At 45.9% G+C, this 19,108-nt stretch overlaps 1 protein-coding gene across 9 annotated transcripts in view; it reads right to left on the reverse strand.

The window, feature by feature from the left end:
• Positions 1-3,471: 3,471 nt before the first annotated feature.
• ttll5 (tubulin tyrosine ligase-like family, member 5) overlaps positions 3,472-19,108 on the reverse strand; it is a 432,290-nt gene continuing 416,653 nt past the window's right edge. For 8 of the 9 annotated variants that reach the window (XM_068038454.1, XM_068038450.1, XM_068038456.1 and 5 more), the window contains one exon: positions 3,472-5,676. In XM_068038454.1, the coding sequence (XP_067894555.1) occupies positions 5,594-5,676 (83 nt within the window). In that variant the 3' untranslated portion in view covers positions 3,472-5,593. Of the gene's footprint in view, positions 5,677-9,940; positions 10,148-19,108 lie in introns of all 9 variants that reach the window. The other variant, XR_010975642.1, reaches the window with a different exon arrangement.

Consider the following 19,108-nt stretch of genomic DNA (forward strand, 5'->3'; position numbering starts at 1 on the left):
TAAAACACTTGCTTATTTGTTTGATTCCACGTCCGATGGAGCGTTGGACCTGAAACGTGAAGTTGCCCTTTTGCTTTACAGCAGCTCTTTGATCTGCTGTGTGTTTCCAGCACTTTCAATCCTTGGTTTAAAGTTCCAACATTTGCTAATTTTTCTTCTCTCTCTTTGAACAAACCAAGTGCTTTAACACACAAACACTGTACAGTCATTACACAGTGCCTCAGACAGGGGAAATCCAGTGAATGCATTGGATGGGGGTCAGTGTGGTTCAATATTTTAACTACTCATCACATGTGCCTAATTGGGAATCTAGATGTGGCTAAATATATTTCTGATCAGTAAATAAAATGAGTAACAGACACTGACTTTGGGCTTGCGACTTCAATTTATATTCACATGATTGACCTCTACCTCAACTCCCACCTTAGCTCCATATCCCTCAATACTCTTAGCCCAGCTATTCACAATGTATATTAATGGTTTAGATGAGGGAATTAAATGTAATAACTCCAACTTTGCACCCAAAACTGGGTGGGAGGGTGAGTTGTGAGGAGGATGCAAAGAGGCATCAGGGTGATTTGGACAAGTTGAGTGAGTGGGTTATTGCATGGCAGATGCAGTATAATGTGGATAAATGTGAGGTTATCCACTTTGGTAGCAAAAACAGGAAGGCAGATTATTATCTGAACAGCTATAAACTGAGAGAGGGGAATATGCAGAGAGACCTGTTTGAAAATATAGTAAAAAGACAGAATTAAAGACTCTGTATCTGAATGATCACAGCTTTCATAACGAAACAGATGAATTGTCAGCATAAATAGAAATAAATAGGTCTGACCTGATAGCCATTTCAACGATATGGTTGCAAGGTGACCAAGACTGGGACCTGACTATTTAAGGGTACTTGCCATTTCGGAAGGACAGAAAACGAGGAAAAGATGGTGGAGTTGCTCTGTTAATTAATGACGACATCAGTATAATAGAGAGAGATGGCCTTAATTCTAAAGATCAAGATGTGCAATCAGTTTGGGTAGAGGTAAGAAATAGCAAAGGTAAGAAGTCACTTGTGGGAATAGTTTATCGGCACCCCCCCACCCTAACAGTAACCAAGAGGTAGGAGTGCATGCATGAACTGCAACAATTGTTTATCCCTGTCTGGTGCAGAAGTAAAACGGGAAAGGTAGCCAAACCATGGCTTACAAGGGAAATTAGAGATAGCATTAGATCCAAGGAAGAGGCATATAAATTTGCCAGGAAAAACAACAGACCTGAGGATTGGGAGCAGTTTAGAATTCAGCAAAGGAGGACCAATGGATTGATTAAGAAGGGGAAAATAGAGTACGAGAGCAAGCTTGCGGGGAACATAAAAACTTAACTGTAACAGTTTCTATAGGTATGTGAAGAGAAAAAGATTGGTGAAGACAAATGTAGGTCCCTTACAGTCAGAAACTTATTATGGGGAATTTATTATGGGGAATAAAGAAATGGCTGACCAACTAAATGAATGCTTTGATTCTGTCTTCACAGAAGAGGACACTAATATCGTACCAGAAATGTTGGGGAACACAGGGCTTAGTGAGAGAGAGGAACTGAAGGAAATCAGTATTAGTAGAGAAATGGTGTTGGGGAAATTGATGGGATTGAAGGCCGATTAAACCCCAGGGCCTGATGGTCTGCATCCCAGAGTACTAAACAAAGTGGTCCTAGAAATAGCGGATGCATTGGTGGTCATCTTCCAAGATTCTATTGACTCTGGAACAGTTCCTACAGATTGGAGGGTAGCTAATGTAACCCCACTATTTAAAAAGGGAGATGGAGAGAAAGCAGGGAATTATAGACTAGTCAGACTGACGTCGGTAGTGGGGAAAATTCTAGAGTCCATTATCAAAGATTTTATAGCAGAGCACTTAGAGAACAGTGGTAGAATCGGGCAGAGTCAGCATGGATTTACGAAAGGGAAATCATGCTTGACAAATCCACTAGAATTCTTCGAGGATGTAACTAGTAGAGTTGATGAGGGGGAGCCAGTGGATGTGGTTTATTTGGACTTTCCGAAAGGTTTTGACAAAGTCCCACAGAAGAGATTAGCATGTAAAATTAAAACGCATGGGACTGGGGGTAGTGTATTGCGATGGATAGAAAATTGGTTGGCGGACAGGAAACAAAGAGTTGGGATAAGTGGGTCTTTTTCCGAATGGCAGGCAGTGACTAGTGGGTTACCGCAGCGATCAGTGCTAGGACCCCAGCTATTCATAATACACATTAATGATTTAGATGAGGGAACCAAATGTAATATCTTCAAATTTGCAGATGACACAGAACTGTGTCAGATTATTATCTGAACGGCTATAAACTGAGAGAGGGGAATATGCAGAGACCTGGGTGTTCTCGTACACCAGTCGCTGAAGGTAAGCATGCAGGTGCAACAGGCGGTAAAATAGGCAAATGGTATGTTGGCCTTCATAGCGAGAGGATTCGAGCACAGGAGCAGGGATGTTTTGCTACAATTATACAGGGCCTTGGTGCGGCCACACCTGGAATATTGTGTGCAGTTTTGGTCTCCTTATCTGAGGAAGGATGTTCTTGCTATAGAGGGAGTGCAGCGACGGTTTACCAGACTGATTCCTGGGATGGTGGGACTGACGTATGAGGAGAGGTTGAGTCAGTTCGGATTATATTCGTTGGAGTTCAGAAGAGTGAGGGGGGGGGGTGGATCTCATTGAAACCTATAAAATTCTAACAGGACTTGAGAGGGTAGATGCAGGAAGGATGTTCCCGATGGTGGAGGAGTCCAGAACCAGGGGTCATAGTCTAAGGATACAAGGTAAACCTTTCAAGACTGAGATAAGGAGAAATTTCTTCACCCAGAGAGTGGTGAGTCTGTGGAATTCGCTACCACAGAAAGCAGTTGAGGCCAAAACATTGTATGTTTTCAAGAAGGAGTTAGATATAGCTCTTGGGTTTCAAGAAATCAAAGGCGAAAGCGGGAACAGGTTACTGAGTTGGATGATCAGCCATGATCATAATGAATGGTGGAGCAGGCTCGAAGGGCCGAATGGCCTACTCCTGCTCCTATTTTTTTTCTATGTAACAAAAACCGATCCATCTCAGTTTTGAAAGGTCCAGTCGACACTTCAGTAATCAGAGCCTTTTAGGGGAGAGAGTTCCAGATTTCCACAACCCTTTGTGCGAAGAAGTGCTTCCTAACATCACCCCTCAACGACCTGGCTCTAATTTTAAGATTATGCTCCCTTGTTCTGGATTCTCCCACCAGACGAAATAGTTTCTTAGCATCTGCAGTTTCGAATCCCTGAAACATTTTAAACCTCTAAAGATCCCATGTTGCCATTCACAGGGCAGATTAGTTCTGCAAGCTTGCTGTCCACCAACATCACACGCTCATGACTCTTGTTGCTATCCTGTGCACTCGAATAACTCAGAAAACTGGTAGATACAAAGGGCAACATGTGAAAACATTAATATTATTTTAATACATCAGCTGTAAGTTTCTTTCTGAAACCAGGTTTATCTTGAGCGTACAGAATACTACACCCAGTGGTGTTTACAGGAGGGCCGACAGCAGACCCCTGTTTCAGATCTCTCAGTGTCATAAAAATAAAAGGCGAGATGTCGCCCAATCCCATTATTATATACAAATTGGTCAGAGAGTAACACACTCCAAAAAAAAACAAAGAACCATAAATACCCACATTAAAGTCACTCTCCGCTGCCAGGTTTATTATGCAGGAGTAACTGGGTTTCACTAGCTTGTGGAATGATATTCATCACTGTGAAATGTTACAAAGTAATTCGACCCACAGGGAAGGGGAATTGCTCATTGTGTCTCCCTTAGCTGTGTATAACCCATGTAAAATAACCCATGAGTTTCTGCACTGCACACCATCACTTCACCTCCAACTCAGAGTGTGAAAGTGTGGGCAGTTCAAGTGTGGGGTTCCCACAAGAGTAACCTCACCACCCCCGAATGGGGTAACACCCCCTTCCACTTCTGGAGGTGATCTCTAGTTTTGTTTTCCTTTTGAAGGAGGTTGTGTGGAGGGGGGAGTAGGGGGTGTGGGGGTAGAGGGGTGATCTCAGCCACCCCATTACATGGTGGTGCCGTTGGGGAGTGGAAGTCTACTGAATGGGCAGAGGTCTTGCTAAACTCAGCAGAGCTGTGGAACAGTCAGGGCAATAAGCCAAAATGTTCAGAAAGAATTGTACATGGCAGCCAATATGGAAGGAAGGTTGAGAACTCATCATTTGCATCAGGGATCACATGCGGACTCAACCACTCACTTCCATCTCCTCTCCACTTACGGCCCTCAGCAGACATGTTGCTCTGTATCTCCTTACACAGATCTCCAGCCCTCAGCACAAGGGCAGCAGACGTGTGGGAACACCACCACCTGCAAGTTCCCCTCCCAGTCATAATCATCCTGACATGTAACTATATTGCCATTCCGTAATCGCCACTGGATCAAAATCCTGGAATTCCCTCCCTAACAGCACATGCACTGCAGCGGTTCAAGAAGACAGCTCATCACCACCTTCTCAAGGACAATAAATGTAAGTTTGCCAGTGATGCCCACATCCGGGGATTGAACCATAAATGTGTGGGCTTGTCAGCTGCTGGGTTTCAGTGCTGTCCTATTTTCTTACCTTGTTATCAACAAAAGAAAGCAAGGACTAGGAATGTGAATAAGGTCCGTCTCAGACTCCACACAGTGAGTGAGAGGCCCCATAAAGTAGAAGTGTTGGCCCCTAGTAAACAGCTTAGGTGCCACTGGGTGGCTGATGTATTGGTTGTAACAAGGTGCTCAGTGTCTGGGAGCTCGCGGGAGCTCACCCATGCCTCCCACCCTGCACAAATTGGACACTGCTTTGTGAGGAGACCTGCTGTAATACAAGGGATCCTCTAACACTGAGCAATTCCCACACATGCCTTCAGGTGATTACAACCCCATGTTGCAACTGCATGGACTGAAACGCTGGCACCGAGGACTATGCATGTGGACTAATCGCCTTTTGAAAGGTGCAGTACATGGAGCACTCAGTAAGAAACTCTGTGTGGCAAGCAGCAAGATCACAACATCTTCTAGGTGTGGACAGTTCTCCTTAGTTGCCATGGGGTGGGTCAGTGATCACTGAACTATCTGGAGCAGAATGGGTCATTGGCAGTGCAGCCCTTCCGCTGATGGGGAAACAAAGACTTTCTCTTTGCTGTTGATCTTGTGGTGAACAGGGCTGTGGGACCTTCCCTCATGAACACTTATGTTGAAAGTCATCGATTGTTTATTGGTCCATAGTCTGTGAATTATTGCTGCTCCCCACCCCCACCCCCAACCACCCAATGCCCTCAGAAGCTTCCAGTCGTTAAATTCTTAACTCATTTCCAGTCTGGTGGGTGTGGTGGGTTTAAATGATTCATGGAGGAACAGCATTGTAGACAGATCTCTGATGTGCATTCCTCAATCTCTCTGTATCAGTAGATTCCTCAAACCCTTTGTGCCAGTGGGTTCCTCGATCACTCTGTGCCAGTGGATTCAGGGAGTCCGGCCTGTGGGGTTTCAATGAGGTCAGCTTGCGAGGATCAGCTGGTCCATTCACTCCTATTGCCTGCTGGGTTTCTTGGTGTGAGGCTGAGGGTTAGCCTGCTGCTACCGCTGAGCTGAGCTGCAAATGCACAAACAGAAAATAATGGTTAACAAAATACAAACTCACAGACTGCCAGGTTTCCTCATTAATTATGCAATTCACATTGGCAAAAGGCAGGAGGTCCAGACCATCCTGATGGAAGGGAGCGGGGTGGCAAGGAGCAGCCCAACAAAGAGGAGAAACGTCTTCAGGTCCCTCACCCAGAGCTGCCAGCCTCTGAGCCAAAAGCACATCTGTAGAGGTCTGGAACAGATTGACAGCCAGTGCTGAACCAGTGCAGAGCAGGAGGTAATGTCAGCCATGACTCAGTGGGCAGCGCACTTGCCTGAGTCATGAGATTGTGAGTTCCAACCTTACGCCAGACACTTGAATCCATTAAATCTAGGCTGACACTCCAGCGCAGTAAATCTTAGAAAATTTACGCTACAGAAGGAGGGCATTCAGCCCATTGCTGGGCGATGAAGAGCTCCCGACCTAATCCCACCTTCTTGCACTAGATCCGTAGCTCTGGAGGTCACAGCTCTTCAAGTAGGCATCCAAGTACTTTTTAAATGTGGTGAGAGTTTCTGCCTTTGCCACCCTTTCAGGCAGTGAGTGCTAGATAGGGTAGATAGAGAGAATCTATCAAATCCTTTTATCATCTTAAGCATCTTGATTAGATCACATTCACTCTTCTAAACTCGAGGAAATAAAAGCCAAGTTTACACAACCTGTCTCATAATTTAACCCTTTTAGCCCTGGTATCATTCTGATGAATCTGTGCTGCACCCCCTCCAAGGCCAATACATCCTTCTTAAGCTGCGGTGGCCGGAACTGAATAGTTACTCCAGATGGGATCTGATCAAGGCTCTGTACAACTGTAACTTAACTTTCTCCCCCTTGAATTCCAGTGCTTTTGAGATAAAGGCCAACATTCCACTGACCTTTTAAATTATTTAAGCAGCTGTGCAGTAATGCTTATTGATTTATGTCCGATAAGATCATAAGAAATAGGAGCCCCTCAAGCCTGCTCTGCCATTCGATAAGATCATGGCTGATCTGATTGTGGCCTTAACTCCACTTTCCTGTCTGCCCCCCATAACCCTTGACTCCCTTGTAGATCAAAAATCTATCTAACTCAGTTTTGAACATATTCAATGATCCAGCTTCCACTGCATGTTGGGAAGACAATTCCAAAGGTTAATGAAGCTCTGAGAGAAGAAATTCCTCCTCATTTCCATCTTAAAATGGGAGACCCCTTATTTTGAAACTGTGTCCCCTAGTTTTAGATTCCCCCACGAGGGGAAACATCCTCTCAGCATTTACTCTGTCAAGCCCCCTCAGAATCTTATGTTTCAATAAGATCACCTCACATTCTTCTAAACTCCTTTGAGTATAGGCCCAAACTGCTCAACCTTTCCTCATAAGATAACCTCTTCATCCCAGGAATTAGCCTTGTGAACCTTCTCTGAACTGTTTTCAATGCGAGTATATCCCTCCTTAAGTAAGGAGACCTAAACTGTACACAGTATTCTAGATGTGGTCTCACCCAATGTCCTGTACATTTGTAACAAGCTTCCCTACTTTTATACTCCATCCACCTTGCAATAAATGCCAACATTCCATTTGCTTTCCTAATTACTACATGCTAACTTTTTGTGATTCATGTACAAGGACATCCAGGTCCCTCTGTACCGCAGCATTCTGCAGCCTGCATTTAAATAATATTCTGCTTTTCTATTCTTCCTGCCAAAGTGGATAACCTCACATTTTCTCACATGATACTCCACCTGCCAGTTTTTTGCCCACTCACTTAACTTATCTCCTTCTCTTTATAGACACTTTGTTGAGGCCCCAGAACTGATCCCTGTGGCACCCCACTAGATAAAGTATGCCAACCTGAAAATGACCCATTTATCCCGACTCTCTCTTTTCTGTTAGTTATCCATGCAAATACATTATTCCCAACACCATGAGCTCTTATCTTGTGTAGTAACCTTTTATGTGACACTTATCAAATGCCTTTTGGAAATCTAAATACACTACATCTACTGGTTCCTCTTTATCTATCCTGCTTGTTACATCCTCAAAGAACTCTAATAACTTTGTCAAACACGATTTCTCTTTCATAAAACCATGTTGACTCTGATTGATTGTATTATGATTTTCTAAATGTCCTGCTAATACTTCCTTAATAATAGTGTTGGCCAGGGGCTGTAAGAAACACAGAATCAGTTACAAACTGCTGGAATTGTTTGACCTGTAGTAACCTGGAGCTCGGACACTGGCCTGTGCTGGTAGAAACCAGTTTGAACTTATTACTTTATGGGACGAGCCAAAGAACATGACACAGGAAAAGGGCCTTATTCGGACACGGTGTGATACCGGGGTCTTTGGGCCTGGGCCAATTAAGAGAAGCTGTGAACGAGGTGAGCAAGCTTAAACCAACCGGAAAGACATAGCTCAGATTTGCAGAGATAAGCAACAGGATAAGAATAGAGCTTTTTGGGCATACAGCCAGCGAAGACTCCGGAGATCAACCATCGTGGAAGCGGAAGATCCTGCGTGGGCGACGCGGCGACGACGTAGAAGAGAGAACGGAACGCCTGGCCAGCGTTAACGCTCCCTTTTTCTGATAATATCCTTTGTATTCTGTGACTAGGTCAGGGAAAGGTCAGAGGAACCTAGTGGGTGTGCTTATGAATTCTAGCTAGTTTTGTTATTAACTGTATAACTCAGTTTGAATTGCATGCTTTTGTCTAACTAAGTGTATAAGCCTTATTCTTACATTGTACAACAACGTGAATAAAGTAAATTGATAGTTAAAGAAAGGACTGAGTTCCTCCTCTTTGTACTAAGCCAGTAACTGTAGCTGTGGATTAAGCTGGAGGGTGACTCTCTTGAAACCTGATATCCCAAGCACTCAGTCTGAGCCTGAATTAAGAGGACTTCAGTCCCACGTGACGGCAAGGATCAACTGGGTATAGGGAATAAAGGGGACAAGGGGGAGTTGACTCCGTGCCACGGTTTACAATAGATTCCAGCATTTTGCCAATGACAGATGTTAGGCTAACTGGCCTACAGTTTCCTGCTTTCTGTCTCCCTCCTTTCGTGAATAGAGGTGTTACATTTGCACTTTTTCAGTCCACTGACACCGTTCCAGAATTTAGGGAATTTTGGAAGATTACAACCAATGCATCCTGCAGCCACTTCTTTTAAGACCCTAGGATGCAGACCAACAGGTCCAGGGGACTTGTCAGTCTTTAGTCCCATTAGTTTCCCTAGTACTTCTTCTCTAGTAATAGTAATTATTTTAAGTTCCTCCCTCCCTTTTGCCTCTTGATTTTCTACTATTCTTAGGATGCTTTTTGTGTCTTCTACAGTGAAGACAGATGCAAAATAAGGGTTAAACGGTTCCTTGGACCCCTAAATCTCTTGCTGACAGAACTGTATTCCATTACCAGCTCTAATAAAGTGCCACGTTGTCCCTAACTGCAACTTCCAACCTGTACTCCTGTTGCACTTCACACAATCTATAAGCATTTGAAACTAAACATGGTCTAATCGCTGCTTCCACACCTATCTAGTCTCTCTTGCTCATATTGCCTCCACTGGTGTCAGTTCTGGGGCCTGTCAATAAATCAAAACTAAACATTGCCTTTGGCTTAAATATTCACACCCTCCACTGGCACACAGTGGTAGCAGTGTGTACCATCTACATGCACTGCAGCAACTCACCACGGCTCCTTTGACTGCACGTGCCAAACCCGCGACCTCTACCACCTCGAAGGAAAAGGGCATCCGGTGCATGGGAACACTACCACCTGCAAGTTGTCCTCCAAATCACACACAATCCTGAGTTGGAACTATATCGTTACTAAGTTAAGAACCTGGAACTCCCTCCCTAACAGAACTGTGGGAGTACCTACACCACATGGACTGCAACAGTTCAAGAAGGCAGCTCACCACCACCTCCTCAAGGGCAATTAGGGATGGGCAATAAATGCTGGCCTAGCCAGCGACGCTTGACAAATACAAGGAAATTGCCCAGTATTGGTATTTGATGAAGCCACTCCATCAGATAAACTGAGCTATCTTTTCTCTCCAGTGCTGACTGTATTTCTGGATTTTATAAATATAGTTTTGCTTATATTTGTGATTTATTCAGGGAATTTCTTGTCTTTGCAGAGTTCATTAAACACTCACTGCTCACTGCCATATTACCAGCTGCTGAATGGAAACTGCATGTCATCCTCCAGCACTTCCACCTCTCAGCTTAATGAGCACAGAAAAATACACTTACTAAAGCCTCGTGGCAGTGAGTGTAGCTGTCTTGCTCCGAGCGGCATTTACAATCGGACACCTGATCTCAGCAGACCCTTTAACAGCTGCTCCATAGTCATCTGATACCCAGACTCCCGCATCCAGGCACGGAGCCAGCAACTCATTCAATATCCAAGGAATTCCCGACACCGGCACAGGGAGACATGCAACAGTGAGCGAGAGATAGCTGGAGAGAGAGAGAGAGAGAGAGAGAGTTCTCTTTTTAACCCTGTACACAGCCCATACAAATATGGGTTGAAAAGCACAGCAGCAAGAGCTTTTATTTAGCAAAGATCACGGTTTTTAAAAACTGTCTAAGGGAGTGATGCTGGGCCACAAAAAGTAGTCACCAGTCTCTGCAATATAGAGGGTCACAGATATCCACTTCACCCTGAACTGGAGATTCCAACGACATCCCATCCTCACCTGGTTTGTGTTAGGGCTGGAGTCTCACTGCCCTGTGGCTGTGGGCATTGCTGCATTTGTTGCCCATCCCTAGTTTTTTTTAATTCATTCCCGGATGTGCACGTACTGGCCAGGCCAGCATTTATTGCAAATCCCTAATTGACCTTGAGAAGTTGGTAGTGAGCTACCTTCTTGAACCACTGCAGTACATCTGGGGTAGATATATACACCCGCAGTGCTGTTAGAAAGGGAGTTCCAGGATTTTGATCCAGCGACAGAGAAGGAACGACGAGATAGTTCCAAGTCAGGATGGTGTGTGACTTGGAGGGGAACTTGCAGGCGGTAGCGTTCCTGTGTATCTGCTACCTCTGTCCTTCTAGGTGGTAGAGGTCACGGGTTTGGAAAGTGCTGTTGAAGGAGGCTTGGTGAGTTGGTGCAATGCATCTTGTAGATGGTACACACTGCTGCCATGGTGCACTGGTTGTGGAGGGAATGAATGTTTAAGGTGGTGGATGGGGTGATGATCAAGTAGGCTGCTTTGTCCTGGATGGTGTCAAACCTCTTGAGTGTTGTTGGCACTGCACCCATCCAGGCAAGTGGAGAGTATTCCATCAGAATTCCGCAGAATTCCCAGCCTCTGACTTGTTCGTGTAGCCACTGTATTTACGTGGTTGGACCAGTTAAGTTTCTGGTCAATGGTGATCCCCAGGATATTGATAGTGGGGGATTCAGCGATGGTAATATCATTGAATGTCAAGGGGAGATGGTTAGATTCTCTCTAGTTGGAGATGGTCATTGCCTGGCACTTGTGAATATTACTTGCCACTTATCAGCCCAAGCTTGTCTACTGTCCAGTTCTTGCTGCATACGGGCACAAACTGCTTCAATCTGAGTCGTCGCGAATGGTACTGAACATTGTGCAATCATTAGCGAGTATTCCCACTTCTGCACTTCTGATGGACGGAAGGTCATTGATGAAGCAGCTGAAGATGGTTGGACCTCGGACACTCCCCTGAGGAACTCCTGCAGTGATGTCCTGGAGCTCAGACGATTGACCTCCAACAACCACAACCATCTTCCTTTGTGCTAGGTATGACAGGGGTAAGCAATGGGGTACAGGTCTCTGGCACAGAGTCTGTCCCTGTTGCTCAGAAGGGAAGGGGGAAGAGGAGCAGAGCATTAGTCATTGGGGACTCCATAGTTAGGGGAACAGATAGGAGGTTCTGTGGGAACGAGAAAGACTCACAGTTGGTGTGTTGCCTTCCAGGTGCCAGGGTACGTGATGTCTCGGATCGTGTTTTTGGGATCCTTAAGGGGGAGGGGGAGCAGCCCCAAGTCATGGTCCACATAGGCACCAACGACATAGGTAGAAAAAGAGATGGGGATTTAAGGCAGAAATTCAGGGAGCTAGGGTGGAAGCTTAGAGCGAGAACAAACAGAGTTGTTATCTCTGGGTTGTTGCCCGTGCCACGTGATAGCGAAGCGAGGAATAGGGAGAGAGAGGAGTTGAACACGTGGCTGCAGGGATGGTGTAGGAGGGAGGGTTTCGGTTTCCTGGATAATTGGGGCTCTTTCTGGGGTAGGTGGGACCTCTACAAACAGGATGGTCTTCACCTGAACCAGAGGGGTACCAATATCCTGGGGGGGAGATTTGCTAGTGCTCTTCGGGGGGGTTTAAACTAATTCAGCAGGGAAATGGGAACCTAAATTGTAGTTCCAGTGTACAGGATGTTGAGAGTAGTGAGGTCAGGGATAAGGTTACAAGGACGCAAGAGGGCACTGGCAAGCAAGAACTTGGTTTAAAGTGTGTCTACTTCAACACCAGGAGCATCCGGAATAAGGTGGGTGAGCTTGCAGCATGGGTTGGTACCTGGGATCTCGATGTAGTGGCCATTTCGGAGACATGGGTAGAGCAGGGGCAGGAATGGATGTTGCAGGTTCCGGGATTTAGATGTTTCAGTAAGAACAGAGAAGATGGTAAAAGAGGAGGGGGTGTGGCATTGTTAATCAAGGAAAGTATTACAGCGGCAGAAAGGACGTTTGAGGACTCGTCTACTGAGGTAGTATGGGCCGAGGTTAGAAACAGGAGAGGTGAGGTCACCCTGTTGGGAGTCTTCTATAGACCTCTGAATAGTTCCAGAGATGTAGAGGAAAGGATAGCGAAGATGATTCTCGACAGGGGCGAGAGTAACAGGGTAGTTGTTATGGGGGACTTTAACTTTCCAAATATTGACTGGAAATACTATAGTTCGAGTACTTTAGATGGGTCAGTTTTTGTCCAGTGTGTGCAGGAGGCTTTTCTGACACAGTATGTAGACAGGCCAACCAGGGGCGATGCCACATTGGATTTGGTACTGGGTAAAGAACCCGGCCAGGTGTTAGATTTAGATGTAGGTGAGCACTTTGGTGATAGTGATCACAATTCGGTTAGGTTTACCTTAGCGATGGGCAGGGACAGGTATATACCGCAGGGCAAGAATTATAGCCGGGGGAAAGGAAATTATGATGCGATTAGGCAAGATTTAGGATGCGTAGGATGGGGAAGGAAACTGCAGGGGATGGGCACAATCGAAATGTGGAGCTTATTCAAGGAGCAGCTACTGCGTGTCCTTGATAAGTATGTACCTGTCAGGCAGGGAGGAAGTTGTTGAGCGAGGGAGCCGTGGTTTACTAAAGAAGTTGAAGCGCTTGTCAAAAGGAAGACGAAGGCTTATGTTAGGATGAGACGTGAAGGCTCAGTTAGGGCGCTTGAGAGTTACAAGCTAGCCAGGAAGGATCTAAAGGGAGAGCTAAGAAGAGCAAGGAGAGGACACGAGAAGTCAGTGGCGGATAGGATCAAGGAAAACCCTAACCCTATAGGTATATCAGGAATAAAAGAATGACTAGAGTTAGATTAGGGCCAATCAAGGATAGTAGTGGGAAGTTGTGTGTGGAATCAGAGGAGATAGGGGAAGCGTTAAATGAATATTTTTCGTCAGTACTTATAGTAGAGAAAGAAAATGTTGTCGAGGAGAATACTGAGATTCAGGCTACTAGGCTAGATGGGATTGAGGTTCACAAGGAGGAGGTGTTAGCAATTTTGGAAAGTGTGAAAATAGATAAGTCCCCTGGGCCAGATGGGATTTATCCTAGGATTCTCTGGGAAGCCAGGGAGGAGATTGCAGAGCCTTTGTTCTTGATCTTTATGTCGTCATTGTCGACAGGAATAGTGCCGGAAGACTGGAGGATAGCAAATGTTGTCCCCTTGTTCAAGAAGGGGAGTAGAGACAGCCCTGGTAATTATAGACCTGTGAGCCTTACTTCGGTTGTGGGTAAAATGTTGGAAAAGGTTATAAGAGACAGGATTTATAATCATCTTGAAAAGAATAAGTTCATTAGCGATAGTCAGCACGGTTTTGTGAAGGGTAGGTCGTGCCTCACAAACCTTATTGAGTTTTTCGAGAAGGTGACCAAACAGGTGGATGAGGGTAAAGCAGTGGATGTGGTGTATATGGATTTTAGTAAGGCGTTTGATAAGGTTCCCCACGGTAGGCTATTGCAGAAAATACGGAAGTATGGGGTTGAAGGTGATTTAGAGCTTTGGATCAGAAATTGGCTAGCTGAAAGAAGACAGAGGGTGGTGGTTGATGGCAAATGTTCATCCTGGAGTTTAGTTACTAGTGGTGTACCGCAAGGATCTGTTTTGGGGCCACTGCTGTTTGTCATTTTTATAAATGACCTGGAAGAGGGTGTAAAAGGGTGGGTTAGTAAATTTGCGGATGACACGAAGGTCGGTGGAGTTGTGGATGGTGCCAAAGGATGTTGTAGGGTACAGAGGGACATAGATAGGCTGCAGAGCTGGGCTGAGAGATGGCAAATGGAGTTTAATGCGGAAAAGTGTGAGGTGATTCACTTTGGAAGGAGTAACAGGAATGCAGAGTACTGGGCTAATGGGAAGATTCTTGGTAGTGTAGATGAACAGAGAGATCTTGGTGTCCAGGTGCATAAATCCCTGAAGGTTGCTACCCAGGTTAATAGGGCTGTTAAGAAGGCATATGGTGTGTTAGCTTTTATTAGTAGGGGGATCGAGTTTCGGAGCCACGAGGTCATGCTGCAGCTGTACAAAACTCTGGTGAGACCGCACCTGGAGTATTGCGTGCAGTTCTGGTCACCGCATTATAGGAAGGATGTGGAAGCTTTGGAAAGGGTGCAGAGGAGATTTACTAGGATGTTGCCTGGTATGGAGGGAAGGTCTTACGAGGAAAGGCTGAGGGACTTGAGGTTGTTTTCGTTGGAGAGAAGGAGGAGGAGAGGTGACTTAATAGAAACATATAAGATAATCAGAGGGTTAGATAGGGTGGATAGTGAGAGCCTTTTTCCTCGGATGGTGATGGCAAACACGAGGGGACATAGCTTTAAGTTGAGGGGTGATAGATATAGGACAGATGTCAGAGGTAGTTTCTTTACTCAGAGAGTAGTAGGGGCGTGGAACGCCCTGCCTGCAACAGTAGTAGACTCGCCAACTTTAAGGGCATTTAAGTGGTCATTGGATAGACATATGGATGAAAATAGAATAGTGTAGGTCAGATGGTTTCACAGGTTGGCGCAACATCGAGGGCCGAAGGGCCTGTACTGCGCTGTAATGTTCTAATTCCAACCAGTGGGGAGTTCTCCCCCAATTGACACTGACTTCAATTTTACGAGGGCACCTTCGAGACTGAGTCATTTGGGCACAGAAAGAGGCCATTTAGCCCATTGAGTCCATGCCAATTCTCCACGGAGCAATCCAGTCAATCCCACTCCCCCATTTAGTCACAGAGTTATACAGCACAGAAACAGGCCCTTCGGCCCATCGTGTCTGTGCCGGCCATCAAGCATCTATCTATTCTAATCCCATTTTCCAGCACTTGGCCGTAGTCTTGTATGTTATGGCATTTCAAGTGCTCATCTAAATACTTCTTAAATGTTGTGAGGGTTCCTGCCCCTTCAGGCAGTGTGTTCCAGATTCCAACCACCCTCTGGGTGAAATTTTTTTTCCTCAAATCCCCTATAAACCTCGTGCGCCTTACTTTAAATCTATTCCCCGTGGTTATTGACCCCTCCGCGAAGGGAAAAAGTTTCTATCTATCCTATCAATGCCCCTCATAATGTTGTATACCTCAATCAGGTCCCCCCTCAGCCTTCTCTGCTCTAAGGAAAATAACCCTAGCCTTTTCAGTCTCTCTTCATAGCTGAAATGCTCCAGCCCAGGCAACATCCTGGTGAATCTCCTCTGAACCCTCTCCAGTGCAGTCACATCTTTCCTATAGTGTGGTGCCCAGAACTGTACACAGTCCTCCAGCTGTGGCCTAACTAGTGTTTTATACAGCTCCATCATAACCTCCCTGCTCTTATATTCCATTCCGTGGCCAAAAAACACAAGTATCCCATATGCCTTCCTAACCACCTTATCTACCTGTGCTGCTGCCTTCAGTAATCTACGGACAAGTACACCAAGGTTCCTCTGACCCTCTGTACTTCCTAGGATCCTACCATCCATTGTTCATTCCCTTGCCTTGTTAGTTCTTCCAAAACGCATCACCTCACACTTCTCAGGATTAAATTCCATTTGCCGCTGCTCTGCCCATCTTACCAGCCCATCTATATCGTCCTGTAATCTAAGGCTTTCCTCCTCACTATTTACGACACCACCAATATTCATGTCATCTCTGAACTTACTGATCATATCTCCTATATTCACGTCAAAATCATTAATGTACACTACAAACAGCAAGGGTCCCAGCACCGATTCCCGTGGTACACCACTGGTCACAGGCCTCCACTCGCAAAAACAACCCTCGACCATCACCTTCTGCCTCCTGCCAGGTCAATTTTGGATCCAATTTGACAAATTGCCCTGGATCCCATGGGCTCTTACCTTCTTAACCAATCTCCCATGCGGGACTTTATCAAAAGCTTTACTGAAGTCCATGTAGACTACATCAACTGCTTTACCCTCATCTACACACCTCGTCACCTCCTCGAAAAATTCAGTCAAATTTGTTAGACACGATCACCCCCTGACACAGCCATACTGACTATCCCCAAGTGGAGTTTAATCCTGTCCCTCAAATTTTTTCCAATAGTTTCCCTACCACTGATGTTAGACTCACAGGCCTGTAATTACCTGGTTTGTCCTTGCTATCCTTCTTGAATAATGGTACCACATTTGCTGTCCTCCAGTCCTCTGGTGCCTCTCCTGTGGCCATAGAGGATTTGAAAACTACCTTCAATCTTACAGCGTTATGGTCACTATCCCCAAAATGCTCCCCCACTGACACTTCTACCACTTGTCCAGTGTCATTCCCCAGGATTAGGTCCAATACCGCCCCTTCTCTTGTCGGACTTTCTACGTGCTGGCTCAAAAAGCTCTCCTGTGTGCACTTTAAGAATTCTGCCTCCTTTAAGCGTTTTTTTTTTACACCTATTAATTTTACACCTCTCTGAGATTTGCCTGCATATCTGCTGCTCTATCTCTCCCTGGCTGTTTGGAGGCCTGTACTACACACCCAGCCAAATGATTGCCCCCTTTTTGTTTTTAAGTTCTACCCATATGGCCTCATTTCAGCAACCTTCTAAGGTATCATGCCTCCTTACTGCAGTAATTGACTCCTTGATCAGTACTGCAATGCCACCTCCTCTTTTACACCCTCCCCTGTCACGCCTGAAGATTCTATACCCTGGAATATTGAGCTGCCAGTCCTGCCCTTCCCTCAACCATGTCTCTGTGATAGCAATAATATCATATTCCCATGTGTTAATCAATGCCCTCAATTCATCTGCCTTACTAGTGAGACTCCTTGCCTTAAAATAGATGCAATCCAGCCTTGCATTATTCGCTCTGGTCTATATTTGCTCTGCCTTCCAGACTGACTTAGTTTCCCTTCTATATTTGACTGTGCATCACCCCCTACCGTACCTCCACTCTGTATCCCATCCCCCTGCCAAATTAGTTTAAACTCCCCCCAACAACACCTCGCAAGGATGTTGGTCCTGTTCCAGTTCAGGTGCAACACGTCCAACTTGTCCAGCTCCCACCTTCGCCAGAAACAGACCCAGTGATCCAGGAAACTAAAGCCCTCGCTCCTGCACCATCTCTTCAGCCACGCATTCATCTGCTCTATCCTCCTATTCCTATATCCACTTGATCCCCATAGTCCTGCAAGTTTACTTCCTTCAAATGCCCATCCAATTTCCTTTTGAAATAATTGATGTTTCCGCTTCCACTACTCTTGTGACAGTGAGTTCCAGGTCATTACCACTTGCTGCACAAAAACAGATTCTTCCTCACATTCCCCCTGCATCTCTTGACCAAAACCTTAAATTGTGTCCCCTAGTTCTTGTACCATCAGTTAATGGGCCTTGATTCCACACTTGGCGAAATGCTGCCTTGGTATCAAGAGCAGTTACTCTCATCTTACCTCTGGAATTCAACTCTTTTGTACATGTTCAGACCAAGGCTGTAATTAGGTCTGGAGCTAAGTGGCCCTGGAAGAAAGACCCTTCTTGACCCACTGCAGTCCGTGTGATGAAGGTTCTCCCACAGTGCTGTTAAGGAAAGAGTTCCAGGATTTTGGCCCAGTGACAGTGAAGGAATGGCAATGTATTTCCAAGTCAGGCTGGTGTGTGACTTGGAGGGGAACTTAGGGATGTTGGTGTTCCCAGGCTGTACTGTCCTTGTCCTTCTAGGTGTGGGAGGTTATGTCAAAGAAGCATCTTGTCGATGGTACCTACTGTTACAGGATTCTCATTGCCCTTACCCTGCATGACAGGATCCTGACTGCCCTTATCCTGCATTGCAGGACCCTCATTTTTCTTACCCTGTGTTGCAGGATCCTCACTCTGTGTTACACGACCCTCATTCTGGGTTACAGGACTCTCACTGCCCTCACTCTGTGTTACAGGACCCTCATTCTGTGTTACAGAACGCTCACTGCCCTCATTCTGTGTTACAAGACTCTCACTGTTCTCACTCTGTGTTACAGGACTCTCAATACCTTCACTCTGTGTTACAGGACCCTCACTGCCCTCACTCTGTGTTACAGGACTCTCACTGCCTTCACAGTGTTGCAGGATCCTCACTGCCTTCACTCTGTATCACAGGACCTTCACTGCCCTCACTCTGTGTTACAGGACCCTCACTGCCCTCACTCTGTGTTACAGGACTCTCACTGCCTTCACAGTGTTGCAGGATCCTCACTGCCTTCACTCTGTATCACAGGACCTTCACCGCCCTCACTCTGTGTTACAGGACTCTCACTGCCCACACTCTGTGTTACAGGACTCTCAGTGCCTTCACTCTGTGTTACAGGACCCTCACTCTGTTACAGGACTCTCACTGCCTTCACTCTGTATCACAGGACCCTCACTGCCCTCACTCTGTGTTACAGGACTCTCACTGCCCTCACTCTGTGTTACAGGACCCTCACTCTGTTACAGGACCCTCACTGCCTTCACTCTGTGTTACAGGACCCTCACTCTGTTACAGGACTCTCACTGCCCACACTCTGTGTTACAGGACTCTCAGTGCCTTCACTCTGTGTTACAGGACCCTCACTCTGTTACAGGACTCTCACTGCCTTCACTCTGTATCACAGGACCCTCACTGCCCTCACTCTGTGTTACAGGACTCTCACTGCCCTCACTCTGTGTTACAGGACTCTCACTGCCTTCACTCTGTGTTACAGGACTCTCACTGCCCTCACTCTGTGTTACAGGACCCTCA

Source organism: Heterodontus francisci, chromosome 9 (genome assembly GCF_036365525.1).
Source record: "Heterodontus francisci isolate sHetFra1 chromosome 9, sHetFra1.hap1, whole genome shotgun sequence".
In the NCBI taxonomy this organism is placed as follows: Eukaryota; Metazoa; Chordata; class Chondrichthyes; order Heterodontiformes; family Heterodontidae; genus Heterodontus; species Heterodontus francisci.